General features: G+C 55.1%; 1 protein-coding gene across 2 annotated transcripts; it reads right to left on the bottom strand.

Moving 5' to 3' along the window:
• Nucleotides 1-128: 128 nt before the first annotated feature.
• On the bottom strand, nt 129-22,260 carry KATNB1 (katanin p80 (WD repeat containing) subunit B 1). Of its 2 annotated transcripts, none has more exons than XM_008574886.1 (20): nt 22,194-22,260; nt 20,632-20,936; nt 16,225-16,355; nt 12,957-13,074; nt 6,815-6,915; nt 6,425-6,466; nt 5,738-5,821; nt 5,409-5,524; nt 4,859-4,930; nt 4,534-4,684; nt 4,234-4,424; nt 3,968-4,098; nt 3,498-3,548; nt 2,289-2,356; nt 2,031-2,150; nt 1,780-1,929; nt 1,377-1,453; nt 1,226-1,300; nt 905-1,021; nt 129-566 (listed from the first exon to the last, which is right to left on the bottom strand). In XM_008574886.1, the coding sequence occupies exons 2-20, from the start codon at nt 20,669-20,671 to the stop codon at nt 434-436; spliced, it is 1,968 nt and encodes a 655-aa protein (XP_008573108.1). In that variant the 5' UTR covers nt 20,672-20,936; nt 22,194-22,260; the 3' UTR covers nt 129-433. The 2 variants fall into 2 exon arrangements, with proteins under 2 accessions (XP_008573108.1, XP_008573098.1); XM_008574876.1 differs by lacking the exon at nt 22,194-22,260 and adding an exon at nt 22,056-22,136.
• Nucleotides 22,261-22,863: the final 603 nt, after the last annotated feature.

The following is a 22,863-nucleotide window of genomic DNA, read 5'->3' as shown; positions in this document are numbered from 1 at the left end:
CTGCTGGTCACACGGCAAGGAGCTCAGCTCCCAGGGTAGGAGGGGGAGTGGTCCTCTAAGGGGACAGGGCAGGTAGTCCCGGGCCTGGGAAAGCCTCATGGCCAGAGAATAATGCTCCCACAAGGAAACCAGGGAATAGTTACAAATTTAATAAAATTCACCTTATAAATTACAGCAGCAGCCCCAGGGCTCCACTTGCTGCCCCAAGAAGCAAGAGTTGGGCAAAGCTGTGTAGCTGTTGCTGGAGAGAAGGTTGTCTGAGTTCAGGGCTATGGAGGTGGCCAGTGGGCCAGTTCCGCCTCCTCCAGGATGGCCACAGGGGCAGCAGCAGGGGCTTGGCAGAGGTTCATGTGCCCTTGGGCATACGGGAAACAGGAGTAGGGGCCGAGGCCAGGCCCCGCAGGCTGCTGGGTGCCCTCACCCACTGGGTTCCTCAGTCCAAACTGGCCATGAGCAGGTGCAGCTCGCGGAAGGCACTGCCGTGGCGGCCACTCAGGCCTGACTTGCTCTTGACGAGGCCACTAATGCTCTTGAGCTGCTTGTAGCAGAGCCGGCACTTGTGTAGCCTGTGGGCAGAGGGTAGCGCCTGAGGCCAGCCAGCATGGCCACCATGACCCCCACCTGACCCTGGGGCCTTTGCTGGCCTGGCCACTCGAGCCCCTCCTCCCAGAGGACAGCTGAGGCCCAGAGCACGGTACGCACCCAAGCCATGCCAGGGATGGGGGCACAGCCAGGCCAGGAAGGAACCCAGGCTCCAGCTATGTCCACCTATACCAAGCCACTGCCCCAGATACAATGTCCTTCTCTATAATCTGTTTCAGCAGGGCCCGGCCCCCAGGCCTGTCTCCTGGCCTGCTGTGGCACCGCTACCCAAAACATATACACATACTTCCTGGCCCCTCACCTCTCCTCCCGGCTGATGTCCACACCCACAGAGGGGGGGGCCGCCAGGATGTCAGTGATCAGAGGGAGAAACCGCTGCAGGATCAGCTTCAGGGAGGTGCAGCCTGTCTGGACATAGCTTCAGGGGCAGACGGATGGATGGAGTCACAGATGGAGGGGCCAGGGCCACAGACAAAAATAAACAGAGAGCAAGGTACACAGACACACACTTCACAGCCACCTCACAGAGGCACCCGGGCCCTGGCGTCTTTCCTGTGGTCCCTGGAGTTGTTTGCCTCTCCCTCCCCCTGCTGTGAGGCAGGCATGACTTCCTCACACCTACCTCTCATACTTGCTCTGCAGAAGCTTCTCAATCTGCGGCAGGATGGTGGTGCACAGGTCCAACTTCCACAAGGAGCTGGGGAGAGGCCGGGACGTGGCGCCGTCAGCCTGGCCCTGCCCCCGCTGCCCATTCCCCCACCGCAGCCACTTACGCTTTCTGGTTGACGATGTTCAGGAGATCCACCACCACTGACAGGTCATTGATGGCCACAGCAGAGTCCACCGATGTCTGTGCAAACAGAGCACTGTCAGGGGTTGGGAACAGCGGGGCCCCCGTGAAGGGAGTGTGCTGCAATGATGGGGCTTGTAGGGGGGTGTTAAGATGGCACCTAAAATGATGAGCCCAGGCCAGGCCCACAGATAGGTACTCAACAAAAAGCAGCCTACCATGATGGTGATGGAAGGTATGAAAATAGGCGATCAAGGCACGAGGACAGGGGCTGTCCAGCTTGTTGCTGACTCTGTGTGGCCCCTTCTGGGCTCAGCCCTAAGCTCGGGTGGCAGACAGAAGCCGTGGGGAGCAAGGCCAAGCCTGGGGCAGGGGCAGATGCTTGCCTTGATGTCGCCTGTGGTCCACACGGCCCGCACGGTGTCCAGGTTCTTGTGGCGGCTGGTGAGCACCACGCACATGGTGTCATGGCCTTTGCGAATCTGCGACATGGCATCCTCATCTGCCAGCTCTGCCTGCTGGGGCATCTTCACGGCCTGCGTGCACAGGTGCCCAGATGCTGGCACAGGAGCAGGCAGCAAAGCTCTGCCCCCGCCCCACGGGCTTCCACTCCTCCCTCCAGCCAGGTCCTACTCACAGGCAGGAAGTCAGAGGCCTTCAGCCCGATGGGCTCATTCCGGGTGGCAGGGATGATGGCAGGCTCAGCCTTCAGTGCAGGCGTGGAAGTGACAGCCGGTGGCCGGGGTGGGGCCTCGAGCTGAAGGGGTCAGAAGCTCAGCAGGTGGCCAGCTGGAGGCCTCCCTCTCTGCCTCCAGACTCAGGAGGCTCCCGACTCTGGGTCAGGACTCCAGCCCCACTCCAAGCCCCACATCATGCCCTCTCCACCCAGACACACATTTGGCAACGGGATCTGCACGTCCATGGCTGGGCTGGGCTTTGCTGCCTCTTTTGCTGTGGCCGTGTCTGGAAGCAAAAGGAAAAGGTCACTGGGTCAGGCCAGAAGGGACTGGAGGGAAGAGCGCAGGGGTCTCAGGGTTGGACTCTAAACAGCATCTGTAATTGGGGGAATGGATCAGGAGCCAGCAGGGCAACCCAGGAAGAAGCTGGGTGCCAGGGGAGGAGATGTCAGCAGGGTGGGGGGCTCAGAGAGGCCCTGAGTGCAGGGGCTGGATCTGTCCCTCTCCACCTTAGGTCTGTTTGTGGGTGGGACCCAGGGAGCCCAGTGTCTGCCAATCCTGTCACCTCACAAGGACTGGAGAGGGGCTGAGGGGAGCAGCTGGAAGTAGAGGAGGGAGAGGCTGGTAGGAAGCAGCCTTGAAAGGGGAGTAAGAAGACGGTCCCTTGAGGGGAAGCCAGGTAGAGCAGAGGGAAGCTCAACTGGACAAGGGTGCCCCAGCCCCGCCCCATCTCCATCATGGAGCACATCATGTTCTTCCTTCTTAAATCCCAAGTCCCCAGCTAGGGCCTCTGCTGGGGCTTGCCCCAGCTCCTGCTCCTGCTCCTGCTCCCAGCCCCCAGTCCCAGCCCCTCCTCTCGGCTCCCTTCCCCACAAGGTTTTTCCCCCTCCCTCTCCTCACCTGGCCCTCAGGCCTCCTGAGCCTCTGACTGCCCCATCTGCAGTGACCCCCCAACCCCACGGCTTCTCTCTCTGTCCTCCCCAGCATGTTCGGCTCCCTTCCCCACAAGGTTTTTCCCCCTCCCTCTCCTCACCTGGCCCTCAGGCCTCCTCTGAGCCTCTGACTGCCCCATCTGCAGTGACCCCCCAACCCCACGGCTTCTCTCTCTGTCCTCCCCAGCATGCGTCCCTCTGGCAGACCCATCTGTGTGGCTGTGTGGCTTCTGTCTACCATGCACACACTAGGGTGTGGGCCCCTGAGAGGAGAGCCTTCTACCTTGCTCACACTCAGTCACCAGGGCCTTGCACGGGGTCCTGCACACAGTAGGTGCTTTTAGGCAGGGAGAGGAAAAAGATGCATAGGGAAAAAGGCTGGAGGTCGTGCCAGGAGAGGGGAGGCCTGGGGGGATGGTCTAGGAGAGGTGGCCCACAGGGAGAGAGGACTAGGGGAGTCAGAGTCCCTGGAGGCCAGCCTTAGCCTCGACTCACCGTCCTCTGGGGGTGCTGGGAAGGGCTCACTTCTTCGGGGAGGCGTCCGACCTGCAGAGGCAAAGGGGGCTGAGGCTTCACCTTGGCCAGCCCAGGGATCTTGTCTATGAGCCTCCCTGGCCGGGCTGCCAGATGGAAGGTGGTTCCCAGGCCTGGGGCTGTAGACCCATGCCCTGTTCTCGGCTCCGTGAACCCTCAGCCCTGCCCCCACCCCACCCACCCGCTCCTGTGGGCCCTCCCTTTTCCCTGGGCAGGAGCCAGGATGCTGAGCAGCTTGCCGGGCCTCTGCTGGGGAGTGCGCAGGTTCCTATCCTCAGTCCCGCAGGAACACAGCCCAGCAAGGCCTGGAGGACATGAGGACAGAGAGCCTGGGGCCCAGTGTGGGTTACGAATGCAGCTAAAGGGACATGGACCCCAGAGGGGACCCTCTGCCTCCACTTCACAGGGGACACTGGGCTGAACTGGCTCACTGATGCTATTCTTAGGCTGGAAGATCTCGTTGTAGTCCTCGGCATTCTGGATCTCTGCCCGAGACTCCCGCTCATCCCGGTCATCCTCGCTGCTGGGGCTGCGGCGCTCGCTCTCTGAGTTCTGCTTCACCCTGGAGCCACAGGGCACAACCAGAAGGAAGTTGGGGCCCCTGGTGAGGGCTAGGGCTGGGCCCCACCAAGCCTCCCCTGTGATGGACCTGTGTCTTGTGTACCCTGTGCCCTCTGAGGGCCCCCCAGCACCCCACCTCTGAGGTTTGCTGCAGGTTGTGCTGGGCCGCTCGTAGATGCGCCGGAGGGGGGCGCTGGGGTTGGGAAGCTGCTGCGCCAGGGGCCGGCTGTCCTGCACAGGGTCTTGGGCCACTGTGCCTGTCCTGGTGACCCGCGTCAGGTCCACCACATATGAGGAGACGTTGCTCTGGGAGAAGGCCACGCCTATCTGCAGGAAGCAGCAGAGCTGGGGCTGGGCCTGGGGGACAATATCCCAGCAGGGTGGGGTGGAGTGGGGGGCCTGAGGTGGAGGCGGGTAGATGCCATGGCTCTCTCACCAGCTGGTCATTGCAGATGGCCAGGTCAGCCACCTTGCCCCAGTTGACGAGGACCACATCAAAGCAGCGCTCAGGCTCCCAGCCATAGACACGCAGTGAGTCCTGGCAGCCGCTGTACAGGCAGCAGCCATCAGGGTTGAAGAGGACGCTCCTGGGCCAGGCAAGAGTTGGTCTTAGGTCCTGGGGTGCCCAGCGTGGCCTCCACCCCAAGAAACACAGGGAGCCCAGGACAGGGAGGGAACAGAAGAAGGGGAAGGTCCACCCACACCAACACCCTGCTGCCTGGGAGGAGGGGCTGGGCCTACCCCCCCAGTTGCCTGCATACCTGACAGGCCCCGGCTCCCCTTCGATGCAGCTCACCACCTGGAATTTCTCCAGATCCCAGAAACGGATTGTCCTGCAAAGGCAGCCACATTGTGCTGGGAAGCCAGTCCCCCCAGTCCTGGCTTCCACACAGGCGCATGTCTTGGGAAGTCAGCTTCTATCCAGAAAATTTTCCCCATAGGGTCAGGGCCACTAGGAGCAATGTCTGGGGCAGGGGCTAGCCCTGCCTCAGCAGGAGGGAAGGTGAACATGATCCCAGGCTGAGCCTGATCGCCCTACCCCCAGTGCTGACCCCAACAGCCATTGACCTCCCTGCACTGTGGGTCCCACTAGGGGCCTTGGATCCCAACATGGAGGAAGGCCCAGGCCCAGCACACTGGGGCCGGAGGAGAGATGAAACCTGGGTCCAATCCTGGCTTGGCTGAAGTCAATTCAGTCTACATAGGATCATTAGGCATACAATATTCTGGGACAGAGAGAGAGACTGGGAATAGAGGCACACACACAGGACAGAGATGGCGAGGGGCAGTATGCCTGCTCCTCCTCCCCACCTGTCAGAGCTGCCAGAGGCCAGGAGGTACTCGTTGGGGTGAAACTCCACCACGTTGACAGGGCCTGTGTGACCAGGGAACTCAGACATCATTTTGCCAGCAGTCAGATCCCAGAGCTGGGGGCAGGGCAGGGAGAGGTCAGGCCCAGGCTGGGCACCTTGGCCGCCTGCTCTCCCTCTAATCCAGCCCAAGCTCTTTATTCAGAAACCACCTTCCACTCTAGGTAGGCTTGGGACATGTGAGCCCATCAGGAGGAAGGTGAGGACTCAGCCTGGGTGTAACCAGCAGACCGTGGTCCCCAGCCCCTCCCAGGTCAGGCTGGGAGCTACCTTCACCATGTGGTCATCTGCAGCTGATGCTAACCACTTCCCATCGGGGCTGAACCGGAGACACCGCACGGCCTGGCTGTGCCCCTGAGGAGGGAGGACAGAGCACCAACTCACCCAGGGGTCTGGGCCCAACAGACCTCTCCCCTCTCCTCACTCCATCCCTGCTCTGACACACAGTGCCTTCCCAGATAGCCACATCTGGGAGATGTCATAGAGAGACACTTTCTACATGTGGCCATGGACTCCCAGGCCAGCAGGATGCTCCAGGAAATCGAGATTGTGTAGTCACATTGTTTGGGAAACAATGTATTTTATGACCCCTTTTGAAGAGTTAAACATCCTCTTTTAATGTAAAGGCTCTGAAAACATCCAAAAAATAATTCTTTGTTAAATAGTGCTTCCAAACTCATATGAATAGAACCCATTCCACCTAATGACACCAGTTACCTGCCTGTAAAACCAGAGCTCAGAGCACAACTTGATAAACAGGGCTCTGAGGGATTCATGGAGAGCCCGGGGTCCAGGTGGCCCACCTGTGGCTCTCTTGCTCTGCTTCAGATCCATGTTTCATGTTCTTCCCATGTTAGACAGCAGTCCCTGCCACCCTCTGCCAGGGTCTGGGCACCACACCATGCTCAACGCCTGCACGGTACTTGTGGAGTGACCGACAGAGGGTGCCATTCTTACCCTGTACCGGAAGACACAGCCTTTCCTCCTGATGTCCCAGAGCTGTGGGGGACAGAGAAGTGAAGGGGCAGAGTCAGGAGATATCATGACCAAGTCCCAGAGTCTGGGCCAGAGGGCAGTGTGTGGCCCTGAGCAGAGAGGGGAAATTACCCAGGTCATTATCCCCAACAACGACAGAGGTCTAGAACTGCTCTCTAAAGTTGGCCATTCTAAGGAGAAACGTCTGGCAAATGCCTACACATCCCTGTTCCCTAGGAGGGTATGGGTGCTGTTCAGAGAGGGAAGATGCCCCCAGACGTACCGGAAGCCCACTCCCGCAGGCAGCTCGGGCCTCAGCCAGCACCCACTGCGGGCCCAGCAGGAGACACACAGTGCAGAGCAGCGTCTCACCTTGATGTTCGTGTCCTGGGAACCGGAGGCTACAAACTCGCCGTAGGGATGGAAGTCCAGGCTGCAGATGTTGGCTTTGTGTCCCATGAGTGTCCGAAGAACTAACAAGGAAGAAAGCAGAGGCGATGGTGTGAGAGTCAAGCGAGAAGACATGCAGAGGAAGTGCTGGATGCTCATTTGCCTGTGTGCTTTAGTATCAGCTGCTCGGAAAGAGAACATAGATTTTTAAAGTAGCGGGGAAATCAACCAGAATCCCCCCACCCTAACAACTAATTTTCCTATTTTTCTCTTGAGAGATGACAGCCACTTCTGTTGTTATTCAAATCCCCAGGAAACATAGCACACGCTCCCCACAGATTACGCCTCTGGGCTCATCCCAGTGTGTTCTCACATGAGCGAAGCCCCAGAGGCAGCAGAGCTGTGTAATCATGCACTCAGTTCAGGCCCCATGAACATGGGGATGACAGTCTGCAGGGTACCCGACCCCACCCTAGACAGTGCAGAGAAAGATGAGGAGAGGTTCGAGCTGAGGGAGAAGCTGCTTAGATGGAAAGAGAAATCCAGGAAGGCTTTATGGAGGAAGTGGTATTTGAGCAGGTATCAGTGGGCAGAGGATGAGTGGCACTGTATTTAGGTAGGTGGGTGTGGTGGGCAAAGGCCACAAGGAAGGCAAGTTGAGGGCAGGTCTGGAGGTGGCCCCGGGGCTCACACTGGGCCTTTGCAGTGACTCCTGTCCAGGCTTGAGGGCAGCCATGAGGACAAGTTGAGGAGCTGTAAGAACAGAGCACATGGGGAGGACATAGCTATGGTCAGAGAATCCTCAGGGGCGAGGACTGATTTCTGACTCCTGCCCTAGGAACTTCATCTCCCATCCTTTAACATTTTGCCGGCAGCTCCATGGACAGGCTCACTCTAGCCTGGAGGCAAACCTTGTGTTACTGTCTCATGATATCCTCTGGTACCACTCAAACTCGGCTCATGTATGTTGCTTTTCAATATATAATTCTGTTGTCTGAAATCAATCAGCCCATGAGTGCTGCAGCCATCCCATGTGGCAGTCCAGCCATCTTTAGGTTTGAGCCAAGGTGAAATAAGGGTGCCTTGGGAGGTCATGAGCTCTCTGTTGGAGGAGGTATTCAAGACTCCAGACATAATGCTTTAGGGACAAGAGAGTCAAGATCAAAGCACTGAATGAATTAAATAAATGAACTCTACTGTATGATCTTCTCCATCCCTCACTGTCAGGATGTGGGCTCTGGAGCCAGACAAATCTGGCATCAGTCCTGGCTTTGTTCCTCCTCTGCTGTGTGACCCTGGGCAATCACCCTCTCTGAGCCTCATGATGGGTTACTCAGTCAGAATGAGTAAGACAATGGACATAAGTGCTTAGTATGGGCCTGACACATGGTAAGTGCTCAATAAATGCCAGTTACAATTATTCCCATTCTGATTTCTTCCTGAAGGCCTGCCTTCATCCCCTCCCCCCCCCCCCCCCCCCCCCACCCCAACTTTTCCCCCCCCCCCCCCCCCCCCCCACCCCAACTTTTCCCCCCCCCCCCCCCCCCCCCCACCCCAACTTTTCCCCCCCCCCCCCCCCCCCCCCACCCCAACTTTTCCCCCCCCCCCCCCCCCCCCCCACCCCAACTTTTCCCCCCCCCCCCCCCCCCCCCCACCCCAACTTTTCCCCCCCCCCCCCCCCCCCCCCACCCCAACTTTTCCCCCCCCCCCCCCCCCCCCCCACCCCAACTTTTCCCCCCCCCCCCCCCCCCCCCCACCCCAACTTTTCCCCCCCCCCCCCCCCCCCCCCACCCCAACTTTTCCCCCCCCCCCCCCCCCCCCCCACCCCAACTTTTCCCCCCCCCCCCCCCCCCCCCCACCCCAACTTTTCCCCCCCCCCCCCCCCCCCCCCCCCATCTCCCAAGCTAGACTTTCTCTCCTCCTCCTCAGGCCTCAGAGCACATGTCCTTGCTCTTCTTCTGGCCCCAGTGACAACCCACTACCTATTGTGATGGCCAGCCAGGCACCTCCCTCATCCCCAGGACGTCTGTTGAGCACTTCCAGTGTTCAATGGGCTGAGTGATCTCTGTGCATTAGGTTACCGAGTCCCCCTGCACCCCAACCATGCCAGGACATGGGCGAGGGCCCAAGGTGCAGAGGGTGAAGCAGGCTGCCTAAGGCTGCACAGCAGGGTGCAGAGCCAGGATGCAGACCAGGCATCTGCCTCTTAAGCAGCAGCTTTGACTGCATGCTTCACCTGGGCCAACAGAGTGAATGTGTGCTAAGGCTCTTAGGACAGGGCCATGCACAGGGTAAGTACTAGCAGGATCAAAGTAAACTGCTATTGTTGTTATCCGCCTTGAGGACAAAGTCCATTCCTTGTCCACCCGTCCACTGCATCCATCCATTCTACTAAGTGTCCCCTCTGCAGTGGGCCCTGGAGCTGGGACTAAGCCACTTTCACACTTTTCATGAGTCTGACAAGGCACCTGCCATGCTTGTTGAATGAATATCTAATTAAACTGCACCAACACCTGAGCAGCTGTCCCTCCTGGCTCTCTGTAGCTGTTGTGTGCTGCTGGGGCTCAACGTTGCCTTGATGGCCAAGGAGGCTGAAGACACCTGCTGCCCAGTCCGGGGCCGGGAGGAGACAGACTTATGCTGGCTCCTGCCCCAGTCCACGCCTGCCCCAAGCCTACTCCCACAGAAAGGCTTCCTAGATCCTGCTCCGCCCGAGAGGACAAGGCGGGGTCCCACCCCTGCGTGGGCCAGCTTCATGAAGCACAGGCGCCTTCCTGTGGGATCCGCTGGGCTGAGCCACCCTTGCCCTCTGGCTGCGCCCTGGAAAGCAGGCAGGACCACATTCTTCTGGCTTGACTTCTGCCCTTGCTCTCCTGTCCCAGGAAGGCTGTTGGAAGGCCTCCTGATGCCCAAACTGCAGAGTGGAGGGGCCTCCAGGGTCTCTCTGCCCCACGTGGAAACCTCTAAGCCCTCCCGACTAAGCAGCTGCTCAATCTCCGCCTGAATCCTCCAGCGGTGGGCAGGCTTTCAAGGCAACCAATGTGATAGTCAGGCAGCTCTTTTAGAACCTTCTGTACCTGGAGCCTCAACTTGCCTCTCTGTCACTGTCACTCATGCTCTGGTGGGCAGGGGTGGAGGTGTGCCTGGGGTCCTAGCCCTACCTGCTGAGGGTAAGTTTCTCTTCTATCTGGGAACCCCCAACTGTGAGACAGCAAACGACAGAGTAGACAGCACTGGGATAGGAGTCCAGGTTCTGCCACTGGCAGTTATGGGATCTTTACCAAGCTCGGTGCCCTTTCTGGGCCTTGGTTTGCCCATCTGTCAAATAAGGGGGCCCTGTCAACCTGGCTCTGCCTCAGAATCTCCTGGAAGCTTGTTGAAAAACAGATTTTGCCCCCCCCCCCCTACTGAACCAGGTTCTCTAGGTGTGGGGTCTGGGCCGTGTGTGTGCAACAACCTCCTTGTGGAATAGGCAGCCCTGGGAGTCCAGCACCCAGGAATCCAGAGTGCTTCGGTGTTCATTCCTCGGCCACCTGAAGGACTTCCTCACATTCCCCTTATGAGTGAAATAATTTTGGCTGAGAAATGCTGGGGCAGGGGGTACGGCTCCCTGGGCTTCTCTTTTTTCCCTTGCTATTCAGAGAACTGTGACTGACTGGTGGCTGTCCACTAGGATTCAGACCCAGGTGGAGCTTCCCAGGGAGCTGACCGCCTTCTGCCTGAGCCTTCCGCCTTCTTAGTTGGAGCCTGGCCATCCCAGGCTTGCTCCTCCCCGGCCTGCTCGAGTCCAGCAATGCCCAAGCACAGCATGCCCTGGGTCCTGGTGTGGCCAGGCAGCAGGATCACGTGCTGAGACACTAAGCATGCGGCCCTGTTGGTAATCAAAGAGATCCTAGGGCTCCATTGTTCTTAAACAGATCATCTCCCATAGGCAAGCACTGCTCAAGAGGCCCAGGACTGCCATCTTTCTTGAGGACCAGCTGCACAAAAAGACCACTGTTCTTGAGCAAAGTGAACCTCACCACTGGGCACGCCAGTGGCCACTGTCCTGCAGCAGATGTAGAGCATGTACCAGAGGAGAGGCCCAGAAGAACTTTTAAGTGTCAGCCAGGCAAGAGGGGCTCTCTTCTGCAAAAAGCAGCCTCGGCAAAATCCATGCTGCTATATCCCCTCCCAGGCTTCAGGTAGGTGGCCTCCTGTCTGGCATGCCAGAAGATCCAGATCAGAGGCTGCTAAAAAGCAGCAAGCAAATGGGTTTTATCTGGATCTCACAGTGCTAGCCTGCACGGTGTTCTGCAAAAAATATTGAATTAGCTGTGAACATTTGAAAATGGGTGGATTCCATATCAATTTCCAGATTTCCAGCTTCTCCTGAAAAGTCCATCAAGCTGACAACACTGTTCTGTACTGCCATCTGGCAACCCCTGATGAGCCTGAGGGGTAGCCCCACTTTCAGAGAAGGTGACACTCTCCACTTGGCCTGGAACTGAGGGCACAAATTTCCAGGCAGAAAGAAACCAGTGAGGACGTAGCACAGAGATGAAAACAAACCCACACCAAGGCTTGCCACTGTGAAACGTCAGAACACTGGGATAAAGGTCCTACAAGCTTGCAGAGGGTGGGGAAGAAGCTGTCTCCACGTGAAGGATCCTCATGGGAATGGCACTGGCCTCCCAATGGCAACCTGGAACGTAAATGACAACCTGGAGTTTTGAAAGCTGCATCTTCAAAATTCTAACAGCAAATTATTTCCAACCTAGAATTCTACATTCAAACTTATTTTTTTAAAAAAGTCTCTAAAACTCCCCCAGCCAGGCACCCTTTCTCAGGAAGCTATGGAAAAATGTGCTCCATCGAAAAGAGGGAGAAAACCACAAAAGACGGTGACGTGGGTCCTGGAACAGCAGCGAGACAGAGAGAATTCCCTGCTGGGGAGACAAGGAGGCCTGGGATGACAGCTGGGCTGCAGGCGAAAACCACAAAAGACGGTGACGTGGGTCCTGGAACAGCAGCGAGACAGAGAGAATTCCCTGATGGGGAGACAAGGAGGCCTGGGATGACAGCTGGGCTGCAGGTGCGGATGCTCCCAGGCCACTAGGACCCGGGAGACAGGCTCTGAGAAGAGATGCCTGGATTATGGGATGGGTTTGAGGAAAACAGGAGGAGGTTTAACTCTTCTGGCAGATAATTTGAGGATGAATTAGTAACATGACATAGAAAACATACAGATTAAAAAAAACGAACAATGATCAACTCCAGGGAAACCAAGTTATAAAAAGAAAAGAAATAGACGCAGTAGTGAATAACATTTATGTGGTCCTTGAGGTATAAACACTGACCATTTAAATGGTGATGTTGGGAGATTGGGAGGAGAAATGTCGTAAGTGATGAGGTAGGGGGGTGGCTATGAGAGCTAAATTCTCATCTTCCATAGCAGGAAGGCAACATCGAAGGTATAACTTTTTTAAAAACAGAAGAGAAAGAAATGGCAGCCTAACCACATTGTTTAGAAAAGTGGAGGTACTCAGAAGAACAAGAGGTTCAAGTGCAGAAAATGGAGGCTTTTGGCCAATGGGAAGGAGTGGGGCAAGGGCTTCCTCTTTTCATTGTGATTAACTGCAGAACTACCAGTATTTGAATTTTAAACTATGTAGGACTTCTATCAAGATGAAGACTGAAATAAAACAAACAAAACACAAGCAAATAGAAGATCTGACCACCCCGGGCCCACGTCCATGCCGGGAGCTCAGTAGGGACCCCCTAGGCCGGGGCACACGCCCCAGCTCTTCACATCTCTTCCCCCACAGCTACCGTGCTCATTCCCGTGTCCTGTGGGGCCCCTGGTGGCATGTGGTGTCCTTCCAGGTTCTGGATCCACACCCCGCCCCCACCCGCGCATCTGCCCATCCGCACGGTTCTTTGGTGAGACATTTCCCAGGCGCCTCCTCGGTGCCAGCCCTTGGGGGCAGCCGGCTAATGGGGCGGGCCGGGCGCCACGCCGTCGGTCAGTGCTCCAGGAGTGAAGCGGCCAACCCAGTCAGGGCAGGCTTCCCGGAGGCGGCACGACCAGAGCCTGAAGTGGCACTCGGGCTGCAAGCGCGGGGAGGCAAGCGGGGAGGCCTACTTTTGGCAGCTTCCAGGTCCCAGACGCGGATGGAGCCCGACTGGGAGCCGGCCACAATGAGCTCCTCGGGGGTGTTGAGGCGGACGCTCTCCACGGGCGACGTGTGACCCGTCAGGCTCTGTGGAGAGAGGGCAGCAGCTTTAGTGCACTGCGTGGATGGACAGACTCCCAGCTGCTGCCAAAAATTCTGGGCTCCCGGGAAAGGCTTCAGCGGGAAGTGGCTAAGGCGAGGAGGTGTCTGTGCAGGGGCCTCGCAGGGCTCTCCCGCAGCCCACTTCTGAGCCGACCCTTCTCTCAGCCTCAGTGCTCAGGGCTGAAGTGGCCAAACCCCAGTCACCCTCCAACCACCTCCTGCTGTGCTCCGACATGGGTGTCACCTGCAGAGATGGCCCTGGGTCCCTTGGAGGAGAGGAAGGACCAAGATAGGGAGACACCATCCCTTTAGCTCTAATCCAAACCACCTCCGCCTAGGCTCTGCTCCTATCTCCACTCTGTCTGGCACGAGCCCCTCGGCAAGGCAAGCCCCGGAGGAGGACCCCACCATGCTCCCAGGCAGTGGCCTGTGGAACCCAGATGGCCTGGGAGTGACTCTGCTGGAGGGCAAGGGATTCTCCACCAACTCTTGAGCAGGTGGAGCTGGGCAGAGCTGAGCCCAGGCCCTGGCCACTCTGTGGGTGGGAGGTGCTGGCATCTCCAGCTTTCTGGAGAAGAGGCTGAAGCCTGAAGTCCATGGTGTCTGTCACTCCCCGTCCAGTGCTGGCCACCCCAAACAAAGCACAGTGGCAACTCCATCAGTATTTGCTGAGACAATATTCCCCATGGGGGTTGGAGAAGGGAGGGGAAGGGAAGACTGCTCCTCAGCAGAACCATCAAAGTCCAGATAGTTATAAGCAGCTTGTCTGACTCCCAAACATCACTGGTAGAAGTGTCAGTGGGTACAAACCCCACGAGGGCAACTGGGTAAAATCTACCCACATTAGAAAGGCACATTCCCTTCAAACAAGCAATTCCACCTCTAAGAACTTACCATCTGCGCACTCAGATACATCAGATACATACGTAACAACACATGCCCAAGGTTATTCACAGCCGTAAATCTTAACAAGAGGTTGGAAACAGTATCAATACCATCATAGAAAACTAGTCCGCTAAGCTGTAGTCATCCATGGTCACACGTGTAATGGGAGACTAGTCAGCCACAGAAATGAATGACCCTTTAAATATGATAAAGACTAATCTCTATGATACTTTTAGGTGAAAAATGATGGAAGACAGTGTATGATACTGTTTGTGTAAAAAAGGAGGGGAGAGGAATAGACATGAATATTTGCTCACATATATATAAAATAATTCTGGAAGGATACAGAAGGAATTGGGAGCTGTGGCCGCCTCCAGGGAAGGATGTGGGAGTCAGGGGAGGGAGGAAGACTTTCACTGATTGCCCTGTATCTTCTGGATGTTAAAACCATGTGAGTGCATCACATACTAAAAATAAATAAAAGTGGACCACCTGCAGAGGAAGTAGCATGTGCATAAACCGCAAGGTGAGAAAGAACTTGGCAGGCTGGAGGCACTGAAGGCCTGGGTGGCTGGTCTGTCTTGAGCGAGAGGAGAGAGACACAGGAAGAGGCCAATTGGGGGCCTGAAGGCTGCACCTAGTGTCCAAAGATTAGGCTGAAGCCCACGCCCCAGACTGTTATCCATGCTTCTCTGGGGGGGGCAAGAGTATGGGGTCATTTCATATCCTATTTTTTTTTTCTTTTGGTGGCTGGCCAGTACAGGGACAGAACCCTGGACCTTGGTGTTTTCAGCACCACACGCTAACCAACTGATCTAACAGGCCAGCCCCTCAAGTCCTATTTCTGGTCAGTCATTATTGATTCTTTTTCAACTTGTATATGTTTTTTTGGCATTTCAGGGGGAAGAAAATATTTCAACCCTAAAAACAAAGTAAAACAAAACAAAACAAAACATCTCAATTCTGTTCTTGCTGAACCCTGGCACCCTGATTGTGGTTTGGGTACATCTCAGTTCTCTCTCTGGATCTCACAAAAACACTGAAGTGATTAAGTTTCTACTAATAAATATTACTTCCCACCATTTTCTTTTTCTTTATCTTCATTTGGCTGGGAGTCAAAAGAACTCCCTGTGTTGGCAAGGATGTGGGGAAAAGGGCATGTTCCTAGGTTGCTGGTGAAAATGTAAATTGATTTCTGGAGGGTAATTTGGCAATATGTTTTGAAAGCTTTCAAAAACGTACACACCCTTGGATTTAATGCCACGATCACAGATCTGCTGAAAGATTTAGGTAGGGAAGGATGGTCTAGCAGAGCCAAAAACAGTGTGGTCTAGCAGAGCCAAAAACTGGAAACAACCTCCATGCTGATAACAGGGCAGGGCTAAACTAATAACAGCTCTTCCCCATGATGGAATACCATGAAGCCATCAGAAATTATGTTGCTAAAGAATATTTGTTGACATAGGAAAATCCTCACAACACTGCTATTTTAAAAATCCTACAGAGACTGGCTTGGAGGCCTCAGCCGCCTCTCAGTTCCCTGCCCGTGCTTTGTTCCCTTTGCATGTATGCACATGTCCATGCATATACACGCATGCACACATATGCGTGCACACGTGTGTATAGCTATCTCAGCATCTAGAAGGACACAGACCAAAACACCAGCTGTAGTGGTCTTTGGGTAGAACTATATGTAATTAATTTTTGTGTTTTTTCCTCCTTTATGCTTTCCTGTTTTAGAAAGCAGTTTCCAGCGTTGAATATGGTTGTGTAACCAGTGGGAAAATGCTATTAAAGAACTAGCTTCCTAACAAGCTCCAACCAGGTCCCCTGAAATCCTTTCTGTGGAATGAGGTTGGAAATGAATCAAAATAAACACCCACATGTAGAGGGCAGGTGGGCAGGGAAGGGATATAAGCCTTTCGGCTCAACCACAAGACTGGGTGCTTATTTTAACCTCCTCACGCAGACTCTTTGGAGCTCTGTCCACAGCCAGGTGACTCCCCCATTCCTGAGGGCTGGCCACTGGCTCAGCATCCTGGGTTGTCTTGGGCCTTAATGAGAGCTGGGGGAAGCACTGAGAACATTTTGTGTCTCCCCAACCCAAGCCCCACCCTGAGTCCCCAGAAGATAGGGTGTCTGGGCTTAATAAATCCCCAAATCTGCCTGCTCCCCAGCCCCCAACCCTGCCCTGCCTATGGTCCCCTCCCAAGACCCTTGCCCCTGATCTGCGGGCTGGCCAAGGCTTACCATGATGCAGTTGGGCTTGTTGATGGACCACAGGTTGACACGGCAGTCATCCCCACCTGTAGCCAGCAGCCGCCCGGAGGCTTTGCCCAGCACCAGTGAGGACACATTGCTGGCATGGGCGACAATCTCCTCTACACAGGAAAGGAGAGGGAGAGACAGTCAAGGGCGTGTGACAGTGCTACGTGGAGGAGAGGTGGCCTTGCTTAGCCACCAGCTCTGGAACCTAAAGCCCAGTGGACAGCTCTGCCTCCTACAGCTCCCCTTTGGTACATGGACACCCCCTCCTGAGCCATGGGACCAACAGACAGGGCAGGGCATGGGCCCAAGACAAATTCCTGTTTCTCAACTTCAGTCATTCCCACCCTTAGGCCTCAGATCAGATTTTTCGTTTTTCTGCACATCAACTGGTAATACTAACTATACTCAATATTTAGAATTGATTTGCTATTTTTAGTTAGCTTTGTTTTAAGCAATAACATCCACGAAATTACAAGTTTGATATGCTCTTGATACTGTTTCTATGATAAAAAAAAAAAAAGAAAGACAAAAACATTATTAAAATAAACAACAGTAACCATGCACTACCCAAGTGCCTCCCAGCTGCCACTTGTACAAACCCTGCTTTGGGGAACACACTTTAGGAAAGACTTAAGTCAACTCTAGACAAGCTGTCCCAGGTGAGCTCGCACAGGGCTTCAGCCCAGATTCAGAATTGTGAATCAAGTTCTGGTCTGGACTCTGTTATCCGCTACCATGTGGCATTAGACAAGTCACTCATCCTCTCTGAGAGCCGGGTTCCTTGTGGGTAAGTGGGCATAGTAATAGTGCCAGCCTCATTGGGCTGCTCAGAACTCATTGAGAACATGCCATTAGCTGCTGAGTAGGGAGCAAGTGTCCCATGGTTGTTAGCCAGCCTAAGCACCAGTGGCCATGAGAGAGTAGGCATGGGGGTCCCAGGTGGGCACAGGAGGATGAGCTTCATGAGGGTGGGGCAGCAGACTGGGGGAGGTGAGAGCTGACCAGACAGGGAAAGATAAGGCCAAGTGGGCAGCAGACACAAACCTCAGAGGGGCCTTGTCAGTGCTCCAGAGGGAACAAAGCCCGGGCAAGGAACTGAGAGGCGGCCCAGGCCACCAAGCCCCATCCCTGAGTGAGTTCCTCCTAGGAACAAGGAAGAGAAGACAGGTCTCCCCACACAGGCTGAGGGAAAACCCCAATGGGCCGACACCCTGATGCCACTGGGAGGCTGGCTTGGGTGATGCCAAGGAAAAGGGAGCTGCAGCTATTCCACACAGGGCCTGTCCTGCACCCCGCTCCAGACTCCACTCTGCCTGGGTATCTCTCTGGTGCGGGCTTCAGGCCATAAGGAGGTTGGGTAATTCAACCCAGGAAAGCTGCTTGCTAGGCAGCCTGGCTCAGAGGGGCTATCAAAAATGCTCCAGGGGACCAGGTCCCGGGGATGACTTTACAGATGACAGCCCAGCTCAGGGCTCAGCTACATACAACAGCACAGGCAGCACCCAGCACCAGCAAGGACAATAGTTCCCCGCAGGCCCAAACATCAGCCAGGGTGTTGGGATGACCAGGTCCCGGGGATGACTTTACAGATGACAGCCCAGCTCAGGGCTCAGCTACATACAACGGCACAGGCAGCACCCAGCACCAGCAAGGACAATAGTTCCCCGCAGGCCCAAACATCAGCCAGGGTGTTGGGATTCTGCCATTTGGATCCAGGGGAGCTGGGCTCCCCTCTAGTCCTCATCTCAACCACACATCCTTCTGTCCTCTGGACACTGTGGGGATAGATGCCTGGGGGCTCTGGCTACAGACACTTGTCTGTGCAAGAGCTTTGCCCAACCTAGAAAGAGGGAAACCCATGTTCTCTCTGAGTACTCTGTTCCCAAGCCTTCAGCCCACTCCCTTTCTCTGAAGATACTCCCTGAATGCACTGCCCCTACCTGTGACCTACCTGGAGGCCTCGGTCTGTCTACCCTGGCTCTCCCCCCTTCCAGGGCAAGTTCCCACCTCACTGGGCCTCAGGACCACCCTTAGAGATAGCCATTCATTCATAATATATTTCCCGGGTGCCTGTGGGGAATGAGAGATGCTTTTATGCTCCAGCATGACAGGGCATTGAACTGGAAGAACCACAGGCTTTGGGGTGAGAAGGATTTGGAGGGGAGACTGCTCCCCTCTAAGCAGCCTGACCAGGAACTGATCAGAGCCCATGGAGGGACAGGGTGGGAGAGGGGCACACCACAGATACCAGTAAAGAAGTCACAGGGTACCGGCCAGAGAGGTCCCCCTTTATGCTAGCTTGAAGGACAGCAAGCACCAATGGCCCAGGCCTGGATACCCGATTTTAATGCACACAAACAAAACACCTTGCCATATCTACTGGCAGTTCAGTTGACAGCTGCTGTTCTGTCCTGTGGCATAAGCCCACACCAGTTTTTCAAGCTCTGATGGCACAACCTAGGTCCCACATCTCAGCCAAAGCTGGGGAACCCTTTGCATTCTGGCCAGAGGTGCTGAGGACTTACATCCCAAATGGAAAATGCAATGAACTAGGCTTCAATGATCCCTATTGTTGGCCAAGTGCATTCTGATCCTCACCAGACCCTAGAGTGACAAGGAGCCCGAGGTCATGTGGCCTTGGACTCTTCAGTTTATACTCATCAAAACAACTGTGCACGTAAAATCATCAGCGGATGTCCAATATGCCTGATCAAATTACCTCCTACTTGAACACTTTGACGGCCTGAACTTTGCCTTTAAGATAAAGCCAAACTCTCAGAAGGGCTGGGGTCTCATGGATACATGAGACTTCTCCCTGCAGAACTCACTAGCCTCATGAGGCACCACATTCCCCCCACTGCTGTGCTACAGCCCATGACCTCCTTTTGAGTCCTTCCAGTACACTGAGCTTCCTGCCTCAGGGCCTTTGCACTTGCTATTGTGCATTCCCTACCCCACTCCCTACCCCATCACTCAGTTAATTGATTCAAAGCACATGTACCAGCTTGGAAGTAGAGAAGGAGAGATGGAAAGATGTGGTTATTCTGCCTATTGCTCTCCCCAGGCTCTGACCTCCCATTGTACAGAGACCTCGCCTACTGGCTCCCAGTGCCTGGGCTATGTTCAGGAAAGACCAGCTGTTGAAGAAATGGATACATAATCCCAATAAATACAAAGCCACTCTGTCCAGTGTACCCTCCTTAGGGAACCATAACAGGGTTCTCCCAGAACTCTAGGACTTTGGAGAACAATCTGAAAATGGCCCAAACCTCTCACTTTACAAATGAGGAAACTGAGGCCCAGCAAAGAGCTTTGCCCAGGGTCTCACGGTTAAAAAGTGGCAGAGCCTCACGCCAGGTCCTGAAAACAGCCCAGGGACAGCTCACAGCAAAGGGTGATCAGGTAGAGCACACCAAATCTATGCCAACCAGTAGTTATAGGTGGGGTAGGGCCCATTGAGGTGCCAGTGGGTAGAGCGGTTCTCAAAATATGATCTGGGGACCCTTCAGATCCTCAAGATCCTTTCAGGGGGTCCAAATGACAAAACCAGTTTTATAATAATAATAAGTTTTATAATAACACAAAGCTAGTTTTATAATAATACCAAGACGGTATTTGCCTTTTGCACTCTCATTTGCACACAAGCATTCAGTGAAGTTTTCCAGAAGATACATGATGTGTGATGATGTCATCACCAGTGGCATATTTGGTCATATGTTTCCATGTTTTAAAATGTCATTATTAATTTCTAATGTGGCAAATATGGACAGATATAACTCCTATAAACAAAAGAACTTTGGGGTCTTCAGTAATTTTGCAGAGTATAAAAGGGCCTTAAGATCAAAGAGTTTAGAACCACTAGTTTAGAGTAATGGTGGGGATTGGTGGTATTCATGCTCAGTTACATTCCACGGTCCTCTCAGCATCCCTCTGCCTGCCCCTCACACCCCTTCACCTCCACCTCAACCACCACCCACTCCCGTCCCAAGATGCTTTCATCTGACTGGGGAACTCTCACTTGTGAGATATCTGAAAATGCCAAGAACACTTCTCAAGATTTCTCACCCCATTCTGCCTTTCAGCCTAACTGGAAATCCTGCTCTAAGTGCTTTGTTATATTCATTACCTCACTTAAATCTCATAGCAATATAGAATGTAGGTGTGATTTTCTCATTGTACAGATGAGAAGACTGAGCCTCAGAGAAGTTAAGTCACCTGCCCAATGTCACCCAGACAGAGTCATGATTTACATCTTGGTCTATCTTACTCCAAGGCCTGCGAGTCTCCCTCTGTGCCAAGAACAGGAGACAAAGCTGCAGGTTCAGACCACCCAGCAACAAGCAGCTAACAGAATAAATGGGGTGATAAAGAAAAACAAAAGCCACTCACGCAACTTCCAGGCTGTCTTAGTGACCACAGGGGTGGCCATTCTTCAGCTGGCTGGCACCTGAAGCCTCACTCACAAAATGAACAGTGCTTTCCACGTGAGGTGGGGGTGAATCCCCCCCAGATCCACCAATCAAGTTGACAGAGAGTTCCCACACATCCAGGCAGAGGAAATGTCTCGTCTCCTGGCCCCAGACTGCCTCGTGGTTTCAAATCATCCACACCAGCAACAGTAGCAGCCTGTGCACATCTGTCAGGATCCTGGATCATGGAATGTCATGCTTGGGCCATCTCAGCTCAACACTGGGCTGGAATACAAAGAGAGGTGATGACTTGTTAGGAAACACTTGGTAAGAGCCGCAGCTCCCTGGATCACCAAGGCCACTTGATAAAGACCGACACCCACCAAAGCCATCAGAGCCAGGAGCTGTACCGCAAATTGGGTTTGAGAATCTGAGAGGAGGCAACTCAGGCAGCATGACTTAGATCACAGGAAAAAAGAAGATCCTCCCTCCCAGAGGCCGGGAGAATGGGAGGCGGCTGTGCTCCAGGATGCTTACTGCCTAAAGTGCAGCAACTGCAGCTGGGCGGGGAAGACCACGTGTCTGCAGTTCACATAGATTTCTGGGAATCACTGTTTTTGCCTGACGTAAGGGATGAGGGGTGAAGTCAGAGGCTATGCTAGGGGGTCTATGAGAGGCACCCCAGAGACAGCCAGTGAGGTCCTCTCTGGGGAGAATCTCAAAAGGGACCCTGAGGGTCCAACTCCCCAGTCCTGGCAAGCGAATCACTTCTGCCCCCTGCAATTCCCAAGGACAGAGCTGGGAACTAGGCCTCCAGTCTGGGCGTGAGTGGGTATGACTCCTCAACTCTAAAAGGCCACCTTATGGAGCCTCCTGCTCCTTCCCACAGCCACTTCACCTCTCTCGCATGAACCCTCTCCCCTCCGTCCCCTTTCTCCTGGGTCCCTGAGTTCTGCCTCTCTAGTCTTCCGTTCACTCTCCTCCTTCTCCCTGCCTCCCCGAGTCTCCCCTTCATACACCTCCTGTCTCCTGAGCTTCCTTACTTGACCCCTGTCTGGCCAGACCCGGCTCGCTCCCTTCTCCCCTCTGCTATCGATGTTCTCCATTCATTCATTCTCCTGCTTCTCCTGTCGCTATTTATTACCCATCCTCTTGCAGACCCCCAGCTCTGCTTCCGGCCTCCCTGGTTTTCCCCCTCCGGAGTCCATGCCCGCACCGCTCGTCCAGAGGCTGGGGCTGGTCCCTCGGCCTCGCCTGGCCTCCCACCCCTCTCCCCTTTCGGGGCACGGGCTCTAGATTTCGCCCCGTCCGGAGTCCTCTCCCGCAGCCCAGCCGACCCCGCCTGGCTCGGCCCAACTCAGGGCCCATCGTCCCCCCGCGTCCTCTCCCCCTCGTCCACTCCCCCTGCAGCAGCGGCTCCGGAGGCCGAGGCTCTCCTCCAGGAGCGACCCCCACTTGCCTCCATCCCTTGCCTTGATTGGCCGCTGCCTGACAACCGACCCTCACAACAAAACCTCCGGCCCAGAGCCCCGCCCACCTCACCTCCTGCACCAATCAGCTGCCGTGGGCGCTCCGCCTCCCTTCGGTATTGACCAATGGAAGCAGGCGCTTCTGCCGCTTTTCTTAAGTACTCGCCCTCTTTTCCTGAATCGGACTAATCACGAAGTAGGAGCGTTTAAAAGCCTCCCCTCGGCCTCTACTGAACCAATGCGGGCTGCCATTCCCTTGGTCCCGCCTCCGCCTCAAACTTTCCCTTTGCCCCCCCTTTTCTTCGCTTGGAGTTTGAAAAAATCTGCGAGACGCCCTCCAATGGCGGCTGCGCCAATCGCTTTAGCAACCGTCCTAGATCGGCCAATTAGCGTCCGCATTATTGGAAAATACAATTCCCAGATAGCCAATGGGAAGGGGACTTCGGGAGCAGAGTGAAGCCGCGGGCCTTCCATCTTGGAGTCGGGCGAAGCCGAAAGAGGCCTTAGTCGGCATTTTGCCATAGTTCCTTCTCCTTCCGGTCCCTACGGGTGTGCAGCCGTGGGCTGAAGACTGCCCTTCTTCTTTGCCCTGGACGCCAGCTTGAGTCCCCCACGGGAGGCCTAGGAGGAAAGCAGGTCCTGGATCCGGTCCGAGTCGGGTGTGGAGGCCAGGGCTGCCGCCCCCACAGCCGGGCCTCGGCGAGTAGATGACTGGGCCAGTGGCTGCTCCCTTAAGGGGACCA

The sequence above is a fragment of the Galeopterus variegatus genome, unplaced genomic scaffold (assembly GCF_000696425.1).
Source record: "Galeopterus variegatus unplaced genomic scaffold, G_variegatus-3.0.2 Scaffold58, whole genome shotgun sequence".
Lineage (NCBI taxonomy): Eukaryota > Metazoa > Chordata > Mammalia > Dermoptera > Cynocephalidae > Galeopterus > Galeopterus variegatus.
The sequence above is the reverse complement of the archived record's forward strand: the minus strand, read 5'-3'. Positions and strand labels throughout refer to the sequence as shown.

Bases quoted from the DNA above. Each gene is read 5' to 3' on its own strand.
- KATNB1 (XM_008574886.1), bottom strand. From the start codon at position 20,671: ATGGCCACCCCTGTGGTCACTAAGACAGCCTGGAAGTTGC. The intron at 6,467-6,814 runs GTGAGACGCTGC...TGTCCCCCACAG, and splicing joins CCCAGGACACGAACATCAAG to CTCTGGGACATCAGGAGGAA. The intron at 2,357-3,497 runs GTGAGTCGAGGC...TTTTGCTTCCAG, and splicing joins CCCAGCACCCCCAGAGGACG to ACACGGCCACAGCAAAAGAG.